General features: G+C 40.3%; 2 protein-coding genes across 2 annotated transcripts; one reads left to right on the forward strand and one right to left on the reverse strand.

Annotated features, from left to right (window-relative positions):
- Nucleotides 1-14,951: 14,951 nt before the first annotated feature.
- LOC120425228 (hexamerin-1.1-like) lies at nt 14,952-17,193 on the reverse strand. The gene is made up of 2 exons (XM_039589661.2): nt 17,055-17,193; nt 14,952-16,995 (listed from the first exon to the last, which is right to left on the reverse strand). The coding sequence occupies exons 1-2, from the start codon at nt 17,152-17,154 to the stop codon at nt 15,014-15,016; spliced, it is 2,082 nt and encodes a 693-aa protein (XP_039445595.1). The 5' UTR covers nt 17,155-17,193; the 3' UTR covers nt 14,952-15,013.
- Nucleotides 17,194-20,881: 3,688 nt separating this feature from the next.
- Nucleotides 20,882-23,091, forward strand: LOC120425227 (hexamerin-1.1-like). Its single transcript, XM_039589660.2, has 2 exons — nt 20,882-21,009; nt 21,069-23,091. The coding sequence occupies exons 1-2, from the start codon at nt 20,910-20,912 to the stop codon at nt 23,048-23,050; spliced, it is 2,082 nt and encodes a 693-aa protein (XP_039445594.1). The 5' UTR covers nt 20,882-20,909; the 3' UTR covers nt 23,051-23,091.
- Nucleotides 23,092-23,636: the final 545 nt, after the last annotated feature.

A 23,636-nucleotide genomic window follows, 5' to 3' on the forward strand; every position in this document is an offset into this window, starting at 1 on the left:
TCGGCATTTTGAACCGTGCCTTTGCCGTATGGGCCACCATGGTTCGGTGGCGGTCGTTTGTCCATATAAGCCACTCATAGGATGAACTGTTCCAATGAACGAATGAACACGCGAGAGGACTATACTCTCGCAATATAGCACTTTCCTCACGTTTCTTTTCGTGAGAACTATCCCCTCGTTCTTTAACTTTGGGTGTACCTTGTTTGTTATTGATATTATTAAAGTTACTTAGTTCTTTTGCGATAAACTTATGTGATGTGTTATTCAATACTCTAAGTTCATCTGATTTTGAGGCATCTGCCAACTTAAAACCAAAGTCTTCCCAAATGAACCGGTCACAACACATCTTCGTCCTACACTTCATATCTGCTGTTACGAAAACCTCACACCAACTTTCCACCACGCCAACCAGGCGTACCATCAAAAAATAAAAACAGAAGGAAAACTAACGAAGAAAATCAACCCAAGTCTCCAAAACGGATCGGTTCCGTCGAGAGAAAGATGCGAAATATTTGGGGCGCTCGTCTGCGAGGCGCCACGCTAATGCTGCCCAAAATGGTCCCCAAATCCACCACCCTTTCGATTCTTTTTTGTTTCACCCAAATTGTTGATGGTTCGGGGGAGAAAAGTGTGACAGTGCGATAATAGTGTCGTACCTTCAACAATCGTTGGGAGTCGCTGTCAGTTGGGATGACGAGTAGTGCCAAAGTTGTAAGGCTAGTTTGAGTTTGCTTTGCGTTTCAAACTTCACTCAATCTTCATGCTTTGATAATTTGAATGCATGGAATCACTATTTAGGTCGTTGCAAATATTTTTCAAAGTTTATGTCCCCCCCCTTTAAAATTGGTCAGGGGGCAAACAAATATTTTTTTCAAAAAAAAAAAAAAAAAACATCAAAAATTCAATGGAAATAGAATCTAAAATGCCTCTTAAAAGCATGTTTGGGCACGTTTAAAAATATTTGGAAATTTTATGAAATTTCAATGCACAGCACCGCAATTATTTTTTTCTCGCACAAAATAAAATTTTCGTTAATACTTAGAAATTTTGGAAATTAATGATTGCAAAAAAACTGGACAGATGTATAATGCATTCAAAAAACACTTTTTGCATTACAAAGTTGACACCGTTGCAAGTAATTTCATTTATAATTTTATTTTTTATTTTTTGTCACCCGCCCCCCTCTTCTCTTGATCAGAATCGGGGAACATAAACTTCAAAAAATATTTGCAACGGCCTTATACAATCATAATTTTAGATATTAAACATTTATTAAGTTGTTTATTTCATGTGATGTTTGTAAAGAGTAAAGAAATTGATAAACGAATAAAAAAATCAAGCGGAAAATATTTTACATTTTTTTGGTTTGAGATATTTGAATTTTAAAATTCCAGATAATTTTTATCCAGTCATATTTTATTCATTGTAATAAGATTATAAATGATTTTTTTTCTCCCCACTTACTCTAACGAAACCGAACCTTGCTTGGAATTTGTAGAATGGTGGGAAAAGTGTTTGCACTAAAGTGAATCAACATGAACAAGGTAATGCAATCATTTTTATTCTATTTATGTGTTTTTTTTTATTAATTAGAAGTATTTTTTCAATCAATACAAGAATGAAACACGATTTGTAGAAAAGTATAATCAAAGCTTATCTTCATAAACAAACATTTATAAAACATAAGCATCTGTAGGATAGAGTAGTCATCAATGAAACACGGGAACAATGATAAAATGGCTCTCACAAGTCGTAGTTTCAACCAATCATATTTAGGGGAAAGGTGTGTCTACTGGATACATGTCTGCCATAATATTGACATCGGTTATGGGTACCTCCTTGCAAAGTTATTCATAAATGTTTGATTCTGGGATGTAAAAGTAAATTATGGACAAAAATTACTTTTCCGCTCGTAGGCTGCCATTAACACCAAAACTAATATTTCTTTAAATTTCTTTCGTCATTTCATAGGGCATAAGTTAGGTTATAATGTCCTTTAATTAGATTTGATCAAATTTCAGAATACACTCAGAATCCAGGGCTGTCTTATTGTTCCCCACTCTTTTCAGCCCATGGGTAATGAGACACTTTGATTTTTCTTCATTAAAGTTTTCAAAATCTATGTAAATCTTTCAATATATGAATTGAAAATATTTTTTTGGCATATTTATTAAGTTTTAACTCTATTTAACCAAAAATATAATATTTTTTGGTATAAATAAATGGATTTTACAAAATTTAAATACTTTTTAGTATAACCAGCGCCGTACCTAGAGGTTGGCGCAGTTGGCGACCGCCAAGGGCGCAAGACCTTTGGGGGGCGCCGAAATCGGTGATTGTACTTATTTTTAATGTCAGTTATAACATCCTCATTAGGAATTTAAAAGAGAAAGGGTGCCAAAATATAAAGTATAACTACAAATTACTAGATAATTTCGTTTAGCATATAATAAAAAAATGATTTAGGGGCGTCAAAATCAATTGTATGAATATTTCTACCGAAGTGTTCTTGAAAATTTACATTTAATGCTAAATTTAATTTGTCATCAAAAAAGGGGCAGGGCGCTGAAGTGGCAGATAGATCAAGGAGTTATAAAAGAGCTTTTCAAAATTAATACAGCGTTAAAGTTTAGACCGTTATACAATGAAGTTTAAGCCATACTTTCCAGACTAAAATATTGTCCAACTGTATGTTTTTTCACGTTGTTGTCATATTATAAACTTCTTTAAAATAGAAATTATTTCTAGATTTTTTTTTGAAGTAGTCCTATAAACCAAATTTAGACTTTTTGCTTTTTGAGTGTTTTTCAAAGCGCCTTGAATCAGAGGTATCAAGAAACATCCAAAAAGCTAAAAATGAATATTTTGTTTATAGGATAGAACCTTTAAAAATACTCTAGATTTTAGCATTGAAACACATAATTTTTGTTTTAAAATTTAGACTGTTTCAGCACTATTTCCCTTTTATAAGCAACTTCGTGCATTGAAATTTGCCTATGCTTTTTCGAAATACTAGAGTTTTGAAATAGGAAAACTGCTGTAAATTTTCATCAATAAAATCAACAATATATTTTCAAGAAAAAAAAAAATGTTTTACAGAACACACAAGCTTCTCTGAATCTCATTCTCTATTTTCAGCTTAACCGGTGTTGGCAAATGTCTACACACTTAGATTTTTCACAATTTATTGATTAATAGCGTGGCTCACGGTTATATGAAAAAGACAAAAGTATTCAATTTCGAACGTCTATACCGGAATTTTAGAGCAATATGGCCCCAAAAGCTAGCCTGAATTTTTGAGCGTACACAGCAAAAAATCCGATGGTAAAATCGCATGCAAAAGCATGCACATCACCTTTGTGAGCAAAAGCATGTTATATTGTATGCGAAAACGTGTACATAATAAGCATGTACAAAAGAAAAATAAATTAATGTTGGTGATGTGCATGCTTTTGCATGCGATTTTACAAAGATTTTTTTTACTGTGTATTTGGTTAAGGTTTAGTCACAGAGTAACCCAGAGTGCCCAGTCCGAAGAAATGTCATCAAATTTGTTGGCTCCATAAGGTTTGCTGGTAGTAGGCGTGCGATGTACCTGCGATGTACCACCAAGTTGAACCAAAAATCAAGAGGCAGTGCGAACTCTGTCTTACTCTGTGGATTAGTACTTTCACCATTGACCTGAAGTTAGTATGGAACTTCAAAAAAAATACTTTGGGAATGTTTCAGTTTTAACCTCTTCTTAGAGAAAGTTTCTCAAAACCTTATCAAATTTTCCTATTCTTAGGTTTCTTACAGATTTTGATCCAACACCCAAAGGAAATATATATCTCAAAATCTGCAACAGTGGATTTGCTGCAGAAAATGTCACATTTTATAACATTTTTTGCAGCAAGCCCGTAGATCATTTTTGCCCGCGTGTAAACATAGGGGGATGGCGTCGCTATTTTTAGACCACATTTTCCACTTTTTCTCATCGAAACCGACTACTTTATCGACTTCATTTTGCTGGGCGAGATAGGACGCCGTCTATTTTTAGACGATGACTCAGCACTTTTCCACTCTTGCGCTTAAAAAAACCAGGTGGCAGCACGATGTACACCACGTCCCTATTTCAGCGATCTGCAGTTCTCACCAACACATATAAAGCTGGCCCGTCCAAGATCAACACACCAAAGAGAAGAATATGTTGGTGCTCTTTCACTCACATTTCATCAAGCGTCCATGGCGCGGTGGTAGCGTGTCGGACCAATAACCAAGAAGTTGGTGGTTCAATCCTCGTTCTGTTAAGGGTTTTTTTTTGTGAAATACAACCAAAAAGCCGTCGGTAATGTCGATAATTGTCGATAACGGGCAAAAATGTCACACCCCTATATCGCAAAAAATGCATGAGGACAGTTTTCATGCAGATTCTGATATACTTTCATGCCGCCATGCATCACAATCATGCGATCGCCGTATGGGTGAAGGAACAACTTTGTAAAACATCGTAAAGCGCTAGAAATTGATCGTGAAAAGATACAGGATATTTTTTGGAGTATGGAAAAACAATATAAAGTGCTCTAAAAATTTGTGATGTTCTACAAAGTTGTTCCCCGGTTCAAAACCTATAAGAAACCTCTAATTTGAGAAAAAATCAAAGGGTATAGGAAAACTTTCATGAAGATGTGTTATAATGTGAAAAATGAATTAATTAAATTTATTTAAGTTTAATTATAACTTCAGGACTAGAGTGGAACAACTAAACATTAACCAAATTCGCTTAAAATTTCAGGATAGTTTCTGACACTATAGTACTTGCAAATTCCATTTGAGGCACTAAAAATTAAACATTTTTGTCTTTTTTATATATCCGTGAGCCACGCTACTGTTCAAGTGTTATTTCGCCAAAATTTACACATTTACTTTTTTAATCGTCTTAATAGCTCTGACAATGAGAAACTATTTAGAACTTTATTTTCAGAAAAAATAGTTTCAGTTAAAACCAAACAAATAGGAAATATTCATACATACAGCAAAAAAAAGTAGTAATCCAGCTGCGTGTAAAAGGCCTGGTTGTAAAATGAATTTTGCATTATTTTATGAAATTTTATGTAATATTACACCCTGAAATATGTAGCCTTGGAAACCTACTTGACCGAAATATCAAGCTCATATATACGTTTATCCTTTCCATTCTTCATCGGTCTGATGGCCGAGTTGGCTAAGGCGCCAGTCCTTAGTGTTGATGTTTGGGTTTAAATCCCGTCGGTTGCAACTTTTTTTTGTGTTTGCAAAAAATGTACATGCAGTGTGTAATATTAAGTGTTTATTTTGACGAAGGTGATGTGCATGCTTTTGCATGCGATTTTACCAATGGATTTTTTGCTTTGAAGCTTTGTTTAAAAACAAACAATTTTCTAGAATATGGAATTAAATTTTATGATTTAAAAATAAATTTAAAAATATGAATGAAAAAAAAATCAATGAACAACATAATTTAACAAAAAAAAAACATAAAATATATTCCAGACATAGTATGGGCGAATCTATAAAAATAATAAAAATTATTTATCTTCATATTTTCACCAATTATTATTATAATTAAAATAAGTTTCATCATGAATTGCGCTGGATTTTGAATGATCATTAATTGATTTTGACGGGATTCGGTTCTGCCGCTGCATGTTGAAAAATTATACTTATTATTTTTCATAATTTTGAAGAAGGATTTTTTTTCTAATTACACCGAAATTAAAACTCATCAGGATTGAGTATTCAATTCTGTGCATTTGTCTGAAAAATAAATTAAGAAAAACAGAACCGATTTTATGAAATCTGAGAAAATATTCAGCCAACTTAATTCCTTCAATAAATTTTCAATTCAACCTATCTCAAATCAATTTGAAAAATAAAACAATAAAAATACTGTGTTTATGATTTTAACCATCACAAGGTCTCCAATTGCAATTATACAATCAAAACTCATTGAGGCAATCATTGAAAAATAAAACCAGTTTATCAAAATGCTTGTAATTTTGGGTGGGGCGCCAAATTGATGATTCGCCAAGGGCGCCGTAGACACAAGGTACGGCTCTGAGTATAACTTTTGTTAATTAAAGTTTCAAGTTGAAAAATTTACTTTAAAATTTTCAAGGCAACCCTCCTGCAATGGAACAATACAAAAAGATGATGTTTTACTGGAAAAGTATTGATTTTCGTAGAGTTCTCATTGTTCCCCAGCTGTCTCATTGTTCCTGCCAAGTGCGTCTTCAAAGAGACTCTGGCTGTAGATGTCGGATCAATCTCATGTTTTGGTCAATGTAAAAACACTTCAAATGAAAGAAAATGCAGCAAAAAGCTCATTAAAACATGCTGATGAAAAAAATACCAAAAGCGTTGAAAGTTGAAAACTAAAAGTGTCTCATTGATAACTACCTTACCCTACACATTTTGCAACTTCTTTGTACCTTATGTAAAATTTTGGGTTGCATGATTGCTGGTGTGTTATTATAGTTGATAACAGTTATTTGCTCGTAATATAAAGGAAGATTTAAATTGAGCTTTTTTTATGGCATTTAAACTCTTATCTCAAGTCAGACTTAACTTGAAACTTTTATCTGCAAGAATAAGCTCTCAGAAGCAGCTTTTTTTCAGGGGTAAACTTGTACATGTTCTTGCAATAATGTAGTGCGCATGCCTTAAAAAGGATGTATCGTAAGGCCTTTTGTCTAGCATGTTCACAAACCTTGCAGAAATATTTCAAGCCATACGTGACATTTTTCAACTGTTGATTTTTTTAAATGCCAAATTACACAAAAAATCCACTTTTATGCTCAATTTTTAAAAGCTAACCTTAGTAAAAAAAAAAATATGAAATTATGTTTCATAACTATTTCAACTAAACCAGAATGTGTATGTTAGAATGAAAAAAAATTGTGGAATGTAATGTTGATGCAGTTTTTTTTATATTTCGTAAATTAAGATGATTAAAAATACTAGTTTGATATAAAACTTTATCCTTTTCGAAAAAGGAAACATTAAAATTGTTCTATTTTTGCAAATATTCTTCAAAAGGAAGTTCCTTATTTTATTGCATCCATCAAAATTTACAACTATGAACAGGCCAAAACGCGTTTCTGGAACGTCTTAAAGAGCCCATGTCTAGAGCGCAATGTCGGCAACATTTTAATTAAGGTATGAATTATAGATGAGATAATTACACCACCGACGTAAAGCCATCGTTGATGGTTCTAACCAAAGATGAGGGCATATTTTTTCGCAGGATGTTGGTCCATAAGCAAAAGATGTTTAAGGTTCTGTTTTGTCGTATATCGCAAATCTAGTTGATTTTGAGAAAAAGATACACATTAAAGATTTTCATTCCACCGAAGAAAAGCTAAATTTAAATTTTATGCCAACACATGACAGCCTCAAAGGTCACAACACTACTGGATCAGAAATAATCTGTCTGCTGCTTAAAAAATAAGAAAAAAAAACGTCTTCTAGAAAGCCCTTTGTCATTGTGATGCCCGCAGGAAGTTGTGATCCAAAGGAAGTTGTACAAATTTTGTTGCACAGTCTTTTTTCATCATCACCGAAAGTGATGTCGCTCCCATGTTGAGGAAAACAGGAGATGAAAGGTTGACCATAGGGATTTTCTGTATAATTTTTATTTAAATTGTTTTGATTTATTTTTTAATTCTGAAGAATTTCGTCATCATTTTTTTTTATAAATTTGCTCGATTAACCCCACTTCCCCTAAAAGATCTCAGCCACCAGTGCATCATCTCAACTGCAAGAAAAAGGAAGCGCGCTACTTTAGAGCAAATTGCAGAGGCAAGCAAATTTGAGCAATAACCAAATATGACAAGTTGTCCAAAATGTCAACCAGCGAAAAGTGTTTTCCTAGAAAGACTAAAATATTGCTTCTGGCTTGATATGCAACTGCTTTGTGATACTTTTTGTTCATACTTTGTTTTGGTTGCTTGTGCCGATTGTTTACTGCAAATAATCATGAAAAATTAAACAGAGGTTAATTATTAATTGCAAGTTTAATAGCAACAATAACTTTATTCACACCTTCAGCGCGTGATCTCAAAATGTATTGCTGAAATTTGGTTTGCGGCAAGAAAAAACATAGACTCATCGTAACATGAAAACAACTGCAATTCAAGTACACTAAATCCCCTAAATACGCTCCCCCCGATTGCGCCTCCCCCGTTTTGCGCCCCCCGAATTGCGCTCAAACCCCGAAATAACGCTCCCCCCAAATAACGCTCTAATTGGCGCAAATCGGGGGAGCGTTATTTCGGGGTTTTGGCGTAAAATGGGGTTTTCTTTTTAAATGTACTTTATTTACATATAAATGAAACATTCGTATAAGGGGTCATCCACAAAACACGGATAAGGGGCCATCCACAAATATGGGTATCCAAGAACTCCCGGAAGTCATGCCATAGATATCTCCCTGATCACCGAGGGTCTATATGGGTCTATTAACCATCGGTATAGCTTCAGGTAGCTTCAGTGAACCACCATGGATACTCTGGGGTACGTTGGATTGTTATGGGTCCTCCAGGAACTCCATGGAGTTATGACCTGATGATCTACCTGATCAACGGGGGTCTATATGTATATATTACCCATCGGTATAACTTCAGGTAGCTTCAGTGAACCACGATGGATACCCTTCGCCATGTTGGATTGTTATGGGTCCTCTAGGAACTCCCGGAAGTTATGACCTGATGATCTACCTGATCAACGGGGGTCTATATGGGTCTATTAACCATCGGTATAGCTTCAGGTAGCTTCAGTGAACCACCATGGATACTCTGGGGTACGTTGGATTGTTATGGGTCCTCCAGGAACTCCATGGAGTTATGACCTGATGATCTACCTGATCAACGGGGGTCTATATGGGTCTATTAACCATCGGTATAGCTTCAGGTAGCTTCAGTGAACCACCATGGATACTCTGGGGTACGTTGGATTGTTATGGGTCCTCCAGGAACTCCATGGAGTTATGACCTGATGATCTACCTGATCAACGGGGGTCTATATGGGTCTATTAACCATCGGTATAGCTTCAGGTAGCTTCAGTGAACCACCATGGATACTCTGGGGTACGTTGGATTGTTATGGGTCCTCCAGGAACTCCATGGAGTTATGATCTGATGATCTACCTGATCAACGGGGGTCTATATGTATATATTACCCATCGGTATAGCTTCAGGTAGCTTCAGTGAACCACGATGGATACCCTTCGCCATGTTGGATTGTTATGGGTCCTCTAGGAACTCCCGGAAGTTATGACCTGATGATCTACCTGATCAACGGGGGTCTATATGGGTCTATTAACCATCGGTATAGCTTCAGGTAGCTTCAGTGAACCACCATGGATACTCTGGGGTACGTTAGATTGTTATGGGTCCTCCAGGAACTCCATGGAGTTATGACCTGATGATCTACCTGATCAACGGGGGTTTATATTGGTATATTAACCATCGGTATAGCTTCAGGTAGCTTCAGTGAATCACGATGGATACCCTTCGCCATGTTGGATTGTTATGGGTCCTCCAGGAACTCCATCCATCCATGACCTGATGATCTACCTGATCAACGGGGGTCTATATTGGTATATTAACCATCGGTATAGCTTCAAGTAGCTTCAGTGAATCACGATGGATACTCTGGGGTACGTTGGATTGTTATGGGTCCTCCAGGAACTCCATGGAGTTATGACCTGATGATCTACCTGATCAACGAGGGTCTATATGGGTCTATTAACCATCGGTATAGCTTCAGGTAGCTTCAGTGAATCACGATGGATACTCTGGGGTACGTTGGATTGTTATCGGTCCTCCAGGAACTCCATAGAGTTATGACCTGATGATCTACCTGATCAACGGGGGTCTATATGGGTGTATTAACCATCGGTATAGCTTCAGGTAGCTTCAGTAAACCACGATGGATGCCCTGGAGTTCGTTGGATTGTTGGACCCATATAGACCAACATTCGTTGATCAGGTAGATCATCAGGTCATAACTCTTCGAGTTCCTCGAGGACCCATAACAATCCAACGTACCCCAGAATATCCATGGTGGTTCACTGAAGCTACCTGAAGCTATACCGATGGTTAATATACCAATATAGACCCTCGTTGATCAGGTAGATCATCAGGTCATAACTCTATGGAGTTCCTGGAGGACTCATAACAATCCAACATGGCGAAGGGTATCCATCGTGATTCACTGAAGCTACCTGAAGCTATACCGATGGTTAATATACCAATATAAACCCTCGTTGATCAGGTAGATCATCTGGTCATAACTCTATGGAGTTCCTGGAGGACCCATAATAATCCAACGTACCCCAGAGTATCTATCGTGGTTCACTGAAGCTACCTGAAGCTATACCGATGGTTTATATACCAATATAGACCCCCGTTGATCAGGTAGATCATCAGGTCATAACTCTATGGAGTTCCTGGAGGACCCATAACAATCCAACATGGCGAAGGGTATCCATCGTGATTCACTGAAGCTACCTGAAGCTATACCGATGGTTAATATACCAATATAAACCCTCGTTGATCAGGTAGATCAACAGGTCATAACTCTATGGAGTTCCTGGAGGACCCATAATAATCCAACGTACCCCAGAGTATCTATTGTGGTTCACTGAAGCTACCTGAAGCTATACCGATGGTTTATATACCAATATAGACCCCCGTTGATCAGGTAGATCATCAGGTCATAACTCTATGGAGTTCCTGGAGGACCCATAACAATCCAACATGGCGAAGGGTATCCATCGTGATTCACTGAAGCTACCTGAAGCTATACCGATGGATAATATACCAATATAAACCCTCGTTGATCAGGTAGATCATCAGGTCATAACTCTATGGAGTTCCTGGAGAACCCATAATAATCCAACGTACCCCAGAGTATCTATCGTGGTTCACTGAAGCTACCTGAAGCTATACCGATGGTTTATATACCAATATAGACCCCCGTTGATCAGATAGATCATCAGGTCATAACTCTATGGAGATCCTGGAGGACCCATAACAATCCAACATGGCGAAGGGTATCCATCATGATTCACTGAAGCTACCTGAAGCTATACCGATGGTTAATATACCAATATAAACCCTCGTTGATCAGGTAGATCAACAGGTCATAACTCTATGGAGTTCCTGGAGGACCCATAATAATCCAACGTACCCCAGAATATCCATGGTGGTTCACTGAAGCTACCTGAAGCTATACCGATGGTTAATATACCAATATAGACCCTCGTTGATCAGGTAGATCATCAGGTCATAACTCTATGGAGTTCCTGGAAGACTCATAACAATCCAACATGGTGAAGGGTATCCATCGTGGTTCACTGAAGCTACCTGAAGCTATACCGATGGTTTATATACCAATATAGACCCCCGTTGATCAGATAGATCATCAGGTCATAACTCTATGGAGATCCTGGAGGACCCATAACAATCCAACATGGCGAAGGGTATCCATCATGATTCACTGAAGCTACCTGAAGCTATACCGATGGTTAATATACCAATATAAACCCTCGTTGATCAGGTAGATCAACAGGTCATAACTCTATGGAGTTCCTGGAGGACCCATAATAATCCAACGTACCCCAGAATATCCATGGTGGTTCACTGAAGCTACCTGAAGCTATACCGATGGTTAATATACCAATATAAACCCTCGTTGATCAGGTAGATCAACAGGTCATAACTCTATGGAGTTCCTGGAGGACCCATAATAATCCAACGTACCCCAGAATATCCATGGTGGTTCACTGAAGCTACCTGAAGCTATACCGATGGTTAATATACCAATATAGACCCTCGTTGATCAGGTAGATCATCAGGTCATAACTCTATGGAGTTCCTGGAAGACTCATAACAATCCAACATGGTGAAGGGTATCCATCGTGATTCACTGAAGCTACCTGAAGCTATACCGATGGTTAATATACCAATATAAACCCTCGTTGATCAGGTAGATCATCTGGTCATAACTCTATGGAGTTCCTGGAGGACCCATAATAATCCAACGTACCCCAGAGTATATATCGTGGTTCACTGAAGCTACCTGAAGCTATACCGATGGTTTATATACCAATATAGACCCCCGTTGATCAGGTAGATCATCAGGTCATAACTCTATGGAGTTCCTGGAGGACCCATAACAATCCAACATGGCGAAGGGTATCCATCGTGATTCACTGAAGCTACCTGAAGCTATACCGATGGTTAATATACCAATATAAACCCTCGTTGATCAGGTAGATCAACAGGTCATAACTCTATGGAGTTCCTGGAGGACCCATAATAATCCAACGTACCCCAGAGTATCTATTGTGGTTCACTGAAGCTACCTGAAGCTATACCGATGGTTTATATACCAATATAGACCCCCGTTGATCAGATAGATCATCAGGTCATAACTCCCGGGAGCTCCTGGAGGACCCATAACAATCCAACATGGCGAAGGGTATCCATCGTGATTCACTGAAGCTACCTGAAGCTATACCGATGGTTAATATACCAATATAAACCCTCGTTGATCAGGTAGATCATCTGGTCATAACTCTATGGAGTTCCTGGAGGACCCATAATAATCCAACGTACCCCAGAGTATATATCGTGGTTCACTGAAGCTACCTGAAGCTATACCGATGGTTTATATACCAATATAGACCCTCGTTGATCAGGTAGATCATCAGGTCATAACTCCCGGGAGCTCCTGGAGGACCCATAATAATCCAACATGGCGGAGGATATCCATGGTGGTTCACTGAAGCTACCTGAAGCTATACCGATGGTTTATATACCAATATAGACCCCCGTTGATCAGGTAGATCATCAGGTCATAACTTCCGGGAGTTCCTAGAGGACCCATAACAATCCAACATGGCGAAGGGTATCCATCGTGGTTTACTGAAGCTACCTGAAGCTATACCGATGGGTAATATATACATATAGACCCCCGTTGATCAGGTAGATCATCAGGTCATAACTTCCGAGAGTTCCTGGAGGACCCATAACAATCCAACATGGCGAAGGGTATCCATCGTGGTTCACTGAAGCTACCTGAAGCTATACCGATGGTTAGTTCAACCATATAGACCCTCGATGATCAAGTAGATATCTAGGGCATGACTTCCCGGAGTTCTTGGATACCCAGATTTGTGGATGGTCCTCTACCCGTGTTTTGTGGATGACCCCTTATATACATATTTCATTTATATGTAAATAAAGTACATTAAAAAAGAAAACCCCATTTTACGCCAAAACCCCGAAATAACGCTCCCCCGATTTGCGCTCAAACCCCGAAATAACGCTCCCCCGAATTGCGCTCTCCCCCGGTGTGCGCCCCCCCAAAAAGAGCGCACATGGGGGATTTAGTGTACAATCAAATAAATATATCTTCATAGCACATACACATACACATTAGCCCGGGTCAAAAAAATTAAAGTTGCTCAAATCAAAAATTATATGAGATTGCCCGAAAGAGTACTCAAAATGGAGGCTCAGGCCAAAATTTCAGCTCATTTGGTTGAAAACTGGCTTGCCTTGAGCAGGAACAAGTTTAAATGGGAATTAACCCGTAAAACTGGAGCATTTAGGTAAATTGCTCTGTACAAGTCAGCCGTTAACAAATGACAACTTTTGCATACCATGGGGTCCTAGGGGATGGTCTGGGGAACAATTCCTCCAAAGGGTGTAAGACGATCCGAGGCCCCTGGCCTTGCCTTGAACCGGATTTATTCCGGCGTCGCAAAAATTCGCATGGTCCCAGCAAAATGTATAGGGAAAAATCATAGCACACTAAGAAGGCTGCCTCGATCAGAGGATGCCACATGGCAATCAGCCACCACGTGGCCGGAAAACAACTTCGAATTCGGCTTCAAAACTACATTAAGCGTTTTTAAGGTGTTTTTGATCAAATATTTGGCTGAATAAAATGTTCTATGAATAACAAATCTACTTTAAAAGCAAAAATTGATGATACCCTCCTGCCACGTGGGGGCTGATTACCATGTGGCGTCCTCTGATCGAGGCAACCTTCTTAGTGTGCTTTGATTTTTCCCTATACATTTTGCTGGGACCATGCGAATTTTTGCGACGCCGGAATAAATCCGGTTCAAGGCAAGCCCAGGGACCTCAGATCGTCTTGCACCCTTCGGAGGAATTGTTCCCCAGACCATCCCCTAGGACCCCATGGTATGCAAAAGTCGTCATTTGTTAACGGCTGACTTGTACAGGGCAATTTACCTAAATGCTCCAGTTTTACGGGTTAATTCCCATTTAAACTTATTCCTGCGCAAGGCAAGCCAGTTTTCAACCAAATGGGCTGAAATTTTGGCCTGAGCCTCCATTTTGAGTACTCTTTCGGGCAATCTCATATAATTTTTGATTTGAGCAACTTTAATTTTTTTGACCCGGGCTAATACACATACATGCCCTGAAGAATAACGTAATTGCACCTCAAGCAATGAGCAAATGTATCCGGAAGTGAAAATCAAAAACGTTATGAATTTAACGGTTTGATTACTCCATTCTTTACCACCGTATAAAACTTGATCAACGATTATTCTACCAAAACTGTTTTGTTAAATAAAACCCATTCACGTTCGCTCAACGCACCTAATAACTTTTAAGGATAATTTTCGCCCATCGTTTGATGAAATATTTTCCTTCCAACCCTCTCTGTTTTTTGACACCTACGTCAATTGCACCTTCGCAACGCCCCGTTGAAAATACCTGGACTGTAGCGAAACGACGCGGGGAGAAGCAAACAGTAAATGGAAAACTTTTAATGATCATGCACGAGTTGGTTGACAGGAGAGTAATTAAATTCGTCACATTTTTCGCTGATGAAACTTTTGCCGGAAAAACAACTGGACCAAATCCATCCATTAATCGAAATCATGATGGTAAATTTTAATTGAAGCTTTTTTTTTTATTACAATTCCATACTAAACTATTGCATGAAAAACCTAGTACGTCTCATTCATCTTCATCTCGTCAAAGTGATACACCATCACATTCTTGTAGTACATGTTCTTCGTGAAGAAGTAAGTAAAGTCGATATCGCGATCCAGCGGGAATCCAAGCGGCAAGCTATCCAGGAACCGCGATCCAGATCCAACTCCACAGCTGTACGAGAAGTCATAGCTCGAGAGTTGCTGATCCTTCGGAGCGTAGTACGGAGTGATGACAAAGTAGAACGTCATCTCGAAGCCAGACGGAAGACCCTTCGGCAGCAGCAGACGATCTGGGAAGCCACAGTGAGCCTCGGACATGTCCAACGGGAACTGCTCACCTCCCTTGTACGCCGTCATGATTTTCTTGTACAGCTCAACGTACGAGGTACGATCCTTGACGCTCCAGAAATAGTCGCGAGAGCTGCGCACGATGGTGTTCTTTCCGGCCACAAAGTCGTACAGATACTGATCAACCTGGAAGAAGTACTTTCGCAGGTGCTGCAGCTGCTGCAGATCGTACATCTTCGGGCCCATGTACATGCGGACGACACCCTTGCCAGCGAACTCGGACACCACATCCATGGTGTACGAGAATGGCTTGTGGTTGATGCGCTTCTGGCGAGCCAGCACCGAAAAGTCCCAGAACTTGTCCGACGAGAAGCCCATTGGGATGATGTTGCTGATGTCTGAATCATAGTACTCGAAGTAAGTCACCAGCTTGTCGAAAGCAACGTTCTTGATTTCGACTCCCTTGAAGTTCAGCTCATCGAAGGTGTAGCGTGGAAGCAAATCCTTGAAGTGCCAGTAGAAGCCCATGATCTTAAAGTACAGCTGGTAGAACAGAGGATCACGCAGCGACGTCTCAAAGTGCATCAAGGAGCTTGGCCAGACCTTGGATCCGGTGAAGTAAAAATCACTGCCACTGAAAGCGATACGGGTGAGGATTTCAATGTTCTTGAAATAGTCATCGTTCAAGCTGTCCGGGTTCGAGTTGATCATGTTGCCGAGATAGTCGATGGATTCTGGCTTGCGGAAGTCGATGACGGTTCCATCGGGCATCGTGTAGGTTCCAAGATCGATCACTTGACGGATGCGTTCTTCGTAAGCTTTGAGCAGATCAAACTTGAAGTAGTTTGACTTGGGAATGGTGTAGTAGTCTTTGCGACCGTTAAATGGCACTCCGTTCCAGTAGCTCAGCTTTGGCCAGTATCCGGTTTTGATGGGTTGATCCCACGGGAACTCGCCAAGCGGTTGCAAAAAGTTGGCCTGACGCTCCAAGTAGTAGCGAGCAAGCAGCTGCTGGTACATGTACAGATACTGTTCTCCGCGACGATCCTTGAACAGGTTGAGTCTGTCGGTGCCCATGAAGATCGGATAGTCCATCATGAAGTAGTAATAGTACGAGTTGAGTCCGATGTCCTCGGTGAAGTAGCTCAGCTTGTCCTCTCCCATGTATTCAATCGGATACACGGCGGTATAGTTGGAGTAAACCACGTTGTACTTTCCGTTGCTGGTGAAGCCAAATTTGGGCTCGTACATCTTCTTGAACATGGCCTTGTGGATCATGTCAGTGTTGAAGAAATAGTACGGGTAGATCTCATAGATGGGTGGCAGGACGAAGCCCTTCAGGTCGGGACGTTGGAAGACGGCCATGGTCAGCGCGTAGATGAACATTCCCTCGTTGACATTTTCACGAGCCCAAACGACGTTCTTGTAGAAAGTGTCCCAGTCGGCCGAGTTGTAGAAGAACGTAAACAGCAGGTAGGTCTGCTTCATGTACGTCAAGTTGTAGATGGTGAAGATCTCACCCTTGGTCAGGAAGCCCAGCTTGAAGTTGTCGAAGAACTCCGTCACCTCGTTGTAGTTGATGTACTTTGATTCATCGGTGATCCAGGTCTTGGTGTATGGGAGATATTCCTCAAACATGAGCGGCAGCTGGATGTTGCGCAGTACCTCGAAGAAGAACTTCTGCTTCATCAAGAAGTCTTTATCGGCTGGCGAAGAAGAGAAACGGTAAAGTATTCACTTAGTGCAAACGCTTTGAAATACTCACCATACTTGATATCACCGACGGCACGCTGACCAGTGGGAATGAATCCAGCACTGGCCACAGCGACCAGGCTGAGTGCTACTGCTGCTATAGACCACCTCATCTTGAGTCCTCTCCAATTGAGCACTGCTCTCAGGATGACTTGGAGGTTGTTTTAGTACCAGCTTTTATAGCTTGTGGACTACTACTATCAAGTAAAATTCTTAATGTACCTTCCCAATCCCAGGTCATTATAAATATCAGTAAAAAATGACAAAAAATGTTGTGTTTAACAATATTGATGAAATATGCACGACGAAGAGTCTGACTTACTGATATGTAGACGGTCGCAAGTGTTTTGAAATGCCAAATAATCAAAATAAATACGTGTTGCACAGTCAGTCAAGCGAAAAATCGACCGATAATGTAGCTGGCTGAAATGATTGAAAAAAACTAACTTAATCCACCTATGTGGTTGAAGCCTTCCTCACTCATTACCAACAATGGCTGATTTGATGGGGTTGTACACAAATTTCATCTATTTTTTAGATTCGGATTAAGAAAGTACATAAATATCACTTAAATGGCCATATCTCGAGACAGGGTTGCCAGATCTTCAATGTTTTGGACTTGTTGGAAAGGTCTTTTGATAACCTATTCAACGATGGGTCGGATAATGGATCCGGACATAGTTTACATACATTTAAGTGAGATCCGGCTTCCAAAAAGTACATAAATATCACTTAAATGGCCATATTTCGAGACAGGGTTGCCAGATCTTCAATGTTTTGGACTCGTTGGAAAGGTCTTTTGATAACCTAACCAACGATGGGTCAGATGGTGGATCCGGACATAGTTTACATACATTTAAGTGAGATCCGGCTTCCAAAAAGTACATAAATATCACTTAAGTGGAAAAATCTCGAGACAGGGTTGCCAGATCTTCAATAATTTGTACTCGTTGGAAAGGTCTTTTGATAATCTATCCAACGATGGGTCGGATGGTGGATCCGGACATAGTTTACATACATTTAAGTGAGATCCGGCTTCAAAAAAGTACATCAATATCACTTAAATGGCCATATTTCGAGACAGGGTTGCCAGATCTTCAATGTTTTGGACTCGTTGGAAAGGTCTTTTGATAACCTATCCAACGATGGGTTGGATGGTGGATCCGGACATAGTTTACATACATTTAAGTGAGATCCGGCTTCCAAAAAGTACATAAATATCACTTAAATGGCCATATTTCGAGACAGGGTTGCCAGATCTTCAATGTTTTGGACTCGTTAGAAAGGTCTTTTGATAACCTAACCAACGATGGGTCAGATGGTGGATCCGGACATAGTTTACATACATTTAAGTGAGATCCGGCTTCCAAAAAGTACATAAATATCACTTAAATGGCCATATTTCGAGACAGGGTTGCCAGATCTTCAATGTTTTGGACTCGTTGGAAAGGTCTTTTGATAACCTAACCAACGATGGGTCGGATGGTGGATCCGGACATAGTTTACATACATTTAAGTGAGATCCGGCTTCCAAAAAGTACATAAATATCACTTAAGTGGAAAAATCTCGAGACAGGGTTGCCAGATCTTCAATAATTTGTACTCGTTGGAAAGGTCTTTTGATAATCTATCCAACGATGGGTCGGATGGTGGATCCGGACATAGTTTACATACATTTAAGTGAGATCCGGCTTCAAAAAAGTACATAAATATCACTTAAATGGCCATATCTCGAGACAGGGTTGCCAGATCTTCAATGTTTTGGACTTGTTGGAAAGGTCTTTTGATAACCTATCCAACGATGGGTCGGATGATGGATCCGGACATAGTTTACATACATTTAAGTGAGATCCGGCTTCCAAAAAGTACATAAATATCACTTAAGTGGACAAATCTCGAGACAGGGTTGCCAAATCTTCAATAATTTGTACTCGTTGGAAAGTTCTTTTGATAATCTATCCAACGATGGGTCGGATGGTGGATCCGGACATAGTTTACATACATTTAAGTGAGATCCGGCTTCCAAAAAGTACATAAATATCACTTAAATGGCCATATTTCGAGACAGGGTTGCCAGATCTTCAATGTTTTGGACTCGTTGGAAAGGTCTTTTGATAACCTATCCAACGATGGGTTGGATGGTGGATCCGGACATAGTTTACATACATTTAAGTGAGATCCGGCTTCCAAAAAGTACATAAATATCACTTAAATGGCCATATTTCGAGACAGGGTTGCCAGATCTTCAATGTTTTGGACTCGTTAGAAAGGTCTTTTGATAACCTATCCAACGTTGGGTCGGATGGTGGATCCGGACATAGTTTACATACATTTAAGTGAGATCCGGCTTCAAAAAAGTACATAAATATCACTTAAATGGCCATATCTCTAGACAGGGTTGCCAGATCTTCAATGTTTTGGACTCGTTGGAAAGATTTTTTGATAACCTATCCAACGATGGGTCAGATGGTGGATCCGGACATAGTTTACATACATTTAAGTGAGATCCAGATATATGTGAAAACACAGTTTTATACATAACTTTTGAACTACTTATCGAAACTTCAATCTTTATAAAACTCGATCTATGGGACCCTTAACCAAGTCGAATGCAACAGGTTCGGGTCAAATCGGTTCAGCCAGTGCCGAGAAACATGAGCTAGTTTGTTGGTCACATACATACATACACACACACATACACACACACATACACACACACATACACACAGACATTTGTTCAGTTTTCGATTTTGAGTCGATATGTATACATGAAGGTGGGTCTACGACGTTTTTATACAAAGTTCATTTTTAGAGCAGGATTATAGCCTTACCTCAGTGAGGAAGGCAAAAACGCGTGATGTGAAGTCATGGGTCAAAATTTCAACTCCATAAACCGTCAAGAGATTGCAAAATTTATTTTCAATTGTCTAAAGCAATTTAAAAATAAAAATAACTGACCTAACATAACAAACATGACTGAAACAGTAGCAAATACAGCAAATGTGCATTTCTGCGACATAATCTCAAAAGCTGCCTTCAATCAGCATGGCTCGTCAATCAAAGGCACATGGTTCAAGCACAACCGAAGCATTCACAATGTGTTTCCAGCCTTGTGGTTTTAATTTCAAAAAGCGTCATTTTTATGCTCCAGATAATGATATCAAAGTATGTTCACGGATACCTGGATATCGGCACGTGAAGCTTCCCCGCAGCTCATCCGCTTCCTCCGCAAATTTCCACTTCATCTGAGCTGTAACGAGCAAAAAGGGATGAATATCGACACTCACACGAACCACAATTCACACACCCATACCCAATCCATTTACTGCTCTCTAATGGGTAAGCTTAGGTCGGATACAGGATATGATGTGGACCATGTATTTCCTTCTCTCCAGAGCTTTGGCACTGCCGGGAACATTCTCTAACGGTCGCTCATCCAACCGACCCGTGTTTGTGTATTTGAAACGACTGAATGGGTTCTGATTACTTCCAGATGAATAAATTTTATTTTTAAATTGAGGGTTTATAGATTCAGAGTATATTGAAAAAAAATCCTGCAGTGGCTTTCATAATAACCTTCAAAGTTGTTGCCAAAAAAGGTGTTTGATTAAAAGCAAACGTGATTACAAGCTCAGTTGCTTTTGAAAAACAATTGCTCAAGACAATTTTATACACGTGCGATTGCATCATTCTTCTTCGCTGAATATTGAAAACAAAAAAAAAAATAACAATCGTCTAGACGATGCAAAAATGTTCTACAAAACAAAAGGAATTGATAACCGGAGATTTAACTACTCAGTATAAAAGACCCAGGTGGACTCCCCCAAAAATCATCCTGAGAGCAGTGCTCAATCGGAGAGGACTCAAGATGAGGTGGTCTATAGCAGCAGTAGCACTCAGCCTGGTCGCTGTGGCCAGTGCTGGATTCATTCCCACTGGTCAGCGTGCCGTCGGTGATATCAAGTATGGTGAGTATTTCAAAGCGTTTGCACTAAGTGAATACTTTACCGTTTCTCTTCTTCGCCAGCCGATAAAGACTTCTTGATGAAGCAGAAGTTCTTCTTCGAGGTACTGCGCAACATCCAGCTGCCGCTCATGTTTGAGGAATATCTCCCATACACCAAGACCTGGATCACCGATGAATCAAAGTACATCAACTACAACGAGGTGACGGAGTTCTTCGACAACTTCAAGCTGGGCTTCCTGACCAAGGGTGAGATCTTCACCATCTACAACTTGACGTACATGAAGCAGACCTACCTGCTGTTTACGTTCTTCTACAACTCGGCCGACTGGGACACTTTCTACAAGAACGTCGTTTGGGCTCGTGAAAATGTCAACGAGGGAATGTTCATCTACGCGCTGACCATGGCCGTCTTCCAACGTCCCGACCTGAAGGGCTTCGTCCTGCCACCCATCTATGAGATCTACCCGTACTATTTCTTCAACACTGACATGATCCACAAGGCCATGTTCAAGAAGATGTACGAGCCCAAATTTGGCTTCACCAGCAACGGAAAGTACAACGTGGTTTACTCCAACTATACCGCCGTGTATCCGATTGAATACATGGGAGAGGACAAGCTGAGCTACTTCACCGAGGACATCGGACTCAACTCGTACTATTACTACTTCATGATGGACTATCCGATCTTCATGGGCACCGACAGACTCAACCTGTTCAAGGATCGTCGCGGAGAACAGTATCTGTACATGTACCAGCAGCTGCTTGCTCGCTACTACTTGGAGCGTCAGGCCAACTTTTTGCAACCGCTTGGCGAGTTCCCGTGGGATCAACCCATCAAAACCGGATACTGGCCAAAGCTGAGCTACTGGAACGGAGTGCCATTTAACGGTCGCAAAGACTACTACACCATTCCCAAGTCAAACTACTTCAAGTTTGATCTGCTCAAAGCTTACGAAGAACGCATCCGTCAAGTGATCGATCTTGGAACCTACACGATGCCCGATGGAACCGTCATCGACTTCCGCAAGCCAGAATCCATCGACTATCTCGGCAACATGATCAACTCGAACCCGGACAGCTTGAACGATGACTATTTCAAGAACATTGAAATCCTCACCCGTATCGCTTTCAGTGGCAGTGATTTTTACTTCACCGGATCCAAGGTCTGGCCAAGCTCCTTGATGCACTTTGAGACGTCGCTGCGTGATCCTCTGTTCTACCAGCTGTACTTTAAGATCATGGGCTTCTACTGGCACTTCAAGGATTTGCTTCCACGCTACACCTTCGATGAGCTGAACTTCAAGGGAGTCGAAATCAAGAACGTTGCTTTCGACAAGCTGGCGACTTACTTCGAGTACTATGATTCGGACATCAGCAACATCATCCCGATGGGCTTCTCGTCGGACAAGTTCTGGGACTTTTCGGTGCTGGCTCGCCAGAAGCGCATCAACCACAAGCCATTCTCGTACACCATGGATGTGGTGTCCGAGTTCGCTGGAAAGGGTGTCGTCCGCATGTACATGGGCCCGAAGATGTACGATTTGCAGCAGCTGCAGCACCTGCGAAAGTACTTCTTCCAGGTTGATCAGTATCTGTACGACTTTGTGGCTGGAAAGAACACCATCGTGCGCAGCTCTCGCGACTATTTCTGGAGCGTCAAGGATCGTACCTCGTACGTTGAGCTGTACAAGAAGATCATGACGGCGTACAAGGGAGGTGAGAAGTTCCCGTTGGACATGTCTGAGGCTCACTGTGGCTTCCCGGATCGTCTGCTGCTGCCGAAGGGTCTTCCGTCTGGCTTCGAGATGACGTTCTACTTTGTCATCACTCCGTACTATGCTCCGAAGGACCAGCAACTCTCGAGCTATGACTTCTCGTACAGCTGTGGAGTTGGATCTGGATCGCGGTACCTGGACAGCTTGCCGCTTGGATTCCCGCTGGATCGCGATATCGACTTTACTTACTTCTTCACGAAGAACATGTACTACAAGAATGTGATGGTGTATCACTTTGACGAGATGAAGATGAATCAAACTTTTTAAATATTCTTTTGAGAAATAAAGTTATCTTTTTAGCAACGTAACTTCTTGATCGGTCTCAAGTTATTCAACAGTCTTTTTACCCACTTTCGGTAGGAACATTTTATGTTGAAGGACACAAAGCGCGCGTATAAACACATAGCAGTTTTATCTTGGTCTTTGGTGCTGATGTCCCCTACCCAAATCCAATTTGTTAAGTTTCCAGCTTTTAAATCATCTAATTGAATATTTGATTAAATAAGCTAAAAGTTAGAGCAAAAAAAAAGCGTCTCGCGGGAGGAAAACTCGCCACGTGCTTCACGTTTCCGGAAGTGTATTTTTCTTTCCAAATTGTTTCCTGGCCCAGTGCTCCAAGGAGTGGGAAAATTAAGAGGGGGATAATTTTAAAGCGACAAACACCGCAACAAACTTTACCTGTTTCGTCAAGTGACGCAAAATTGTTTATATGTTTTCGACGAGGAAAACTCTCAATTTTTTCATCGCGGCTGGAAGTAATTATTCCGTCGTTTAAGGATTTTGGTTGAAGATTTTGGCACCCAGTTTCAACTTGTGTACAATTTGATTAGTTGCTAAATTAGTTTACTTAGGT

The sequence above is a fragment of the Culex pipiens genome, chromosome 3 (assembly GCF_016801865.2).
Source record: "Culex pipiens pallens isolate TS chromosome 3, TS_CPP_V2, whole genome shotgun sequence".
In the NCBI taxonomy this organism is placed as follows: domain Eukaryota; kingdom Metazoa; phylum Arthropoda; class Insecta; order Diptera; family Culicidae; genus Culex; species Culex pipiens.

Coding starts and splice junctions, on each gene's coding strand:
- LOC120425227 (XM_039589660.2), top strand. CDS start 20,910: ATGAGGTGGTCTATAGCAGCAGTAGCACTCAGCCTGGTCGCTGTGGCC. Junction 21,010..21,068: donor CGTCGGTGATATCAAGTATG/GTGAGTATTTCA, acceptor CTTCTTCGCCAG/CCGATAAAGACTTCTTGATG.
- LOC120425228 (XM_039589661.2), bottom strand. CDS start 17,154: ATGAGGTGGTCTATAGCAGCAGTAGCACTCAGCCTGGTCGCTGTGGCC. Junction 16,996..17,054: donor CGTCGGTGATATCAAGTATG/GTGAGTATTTCA, acceptor CTTCTTCGCCAG/CCGATAAAGACTTCTTGATG.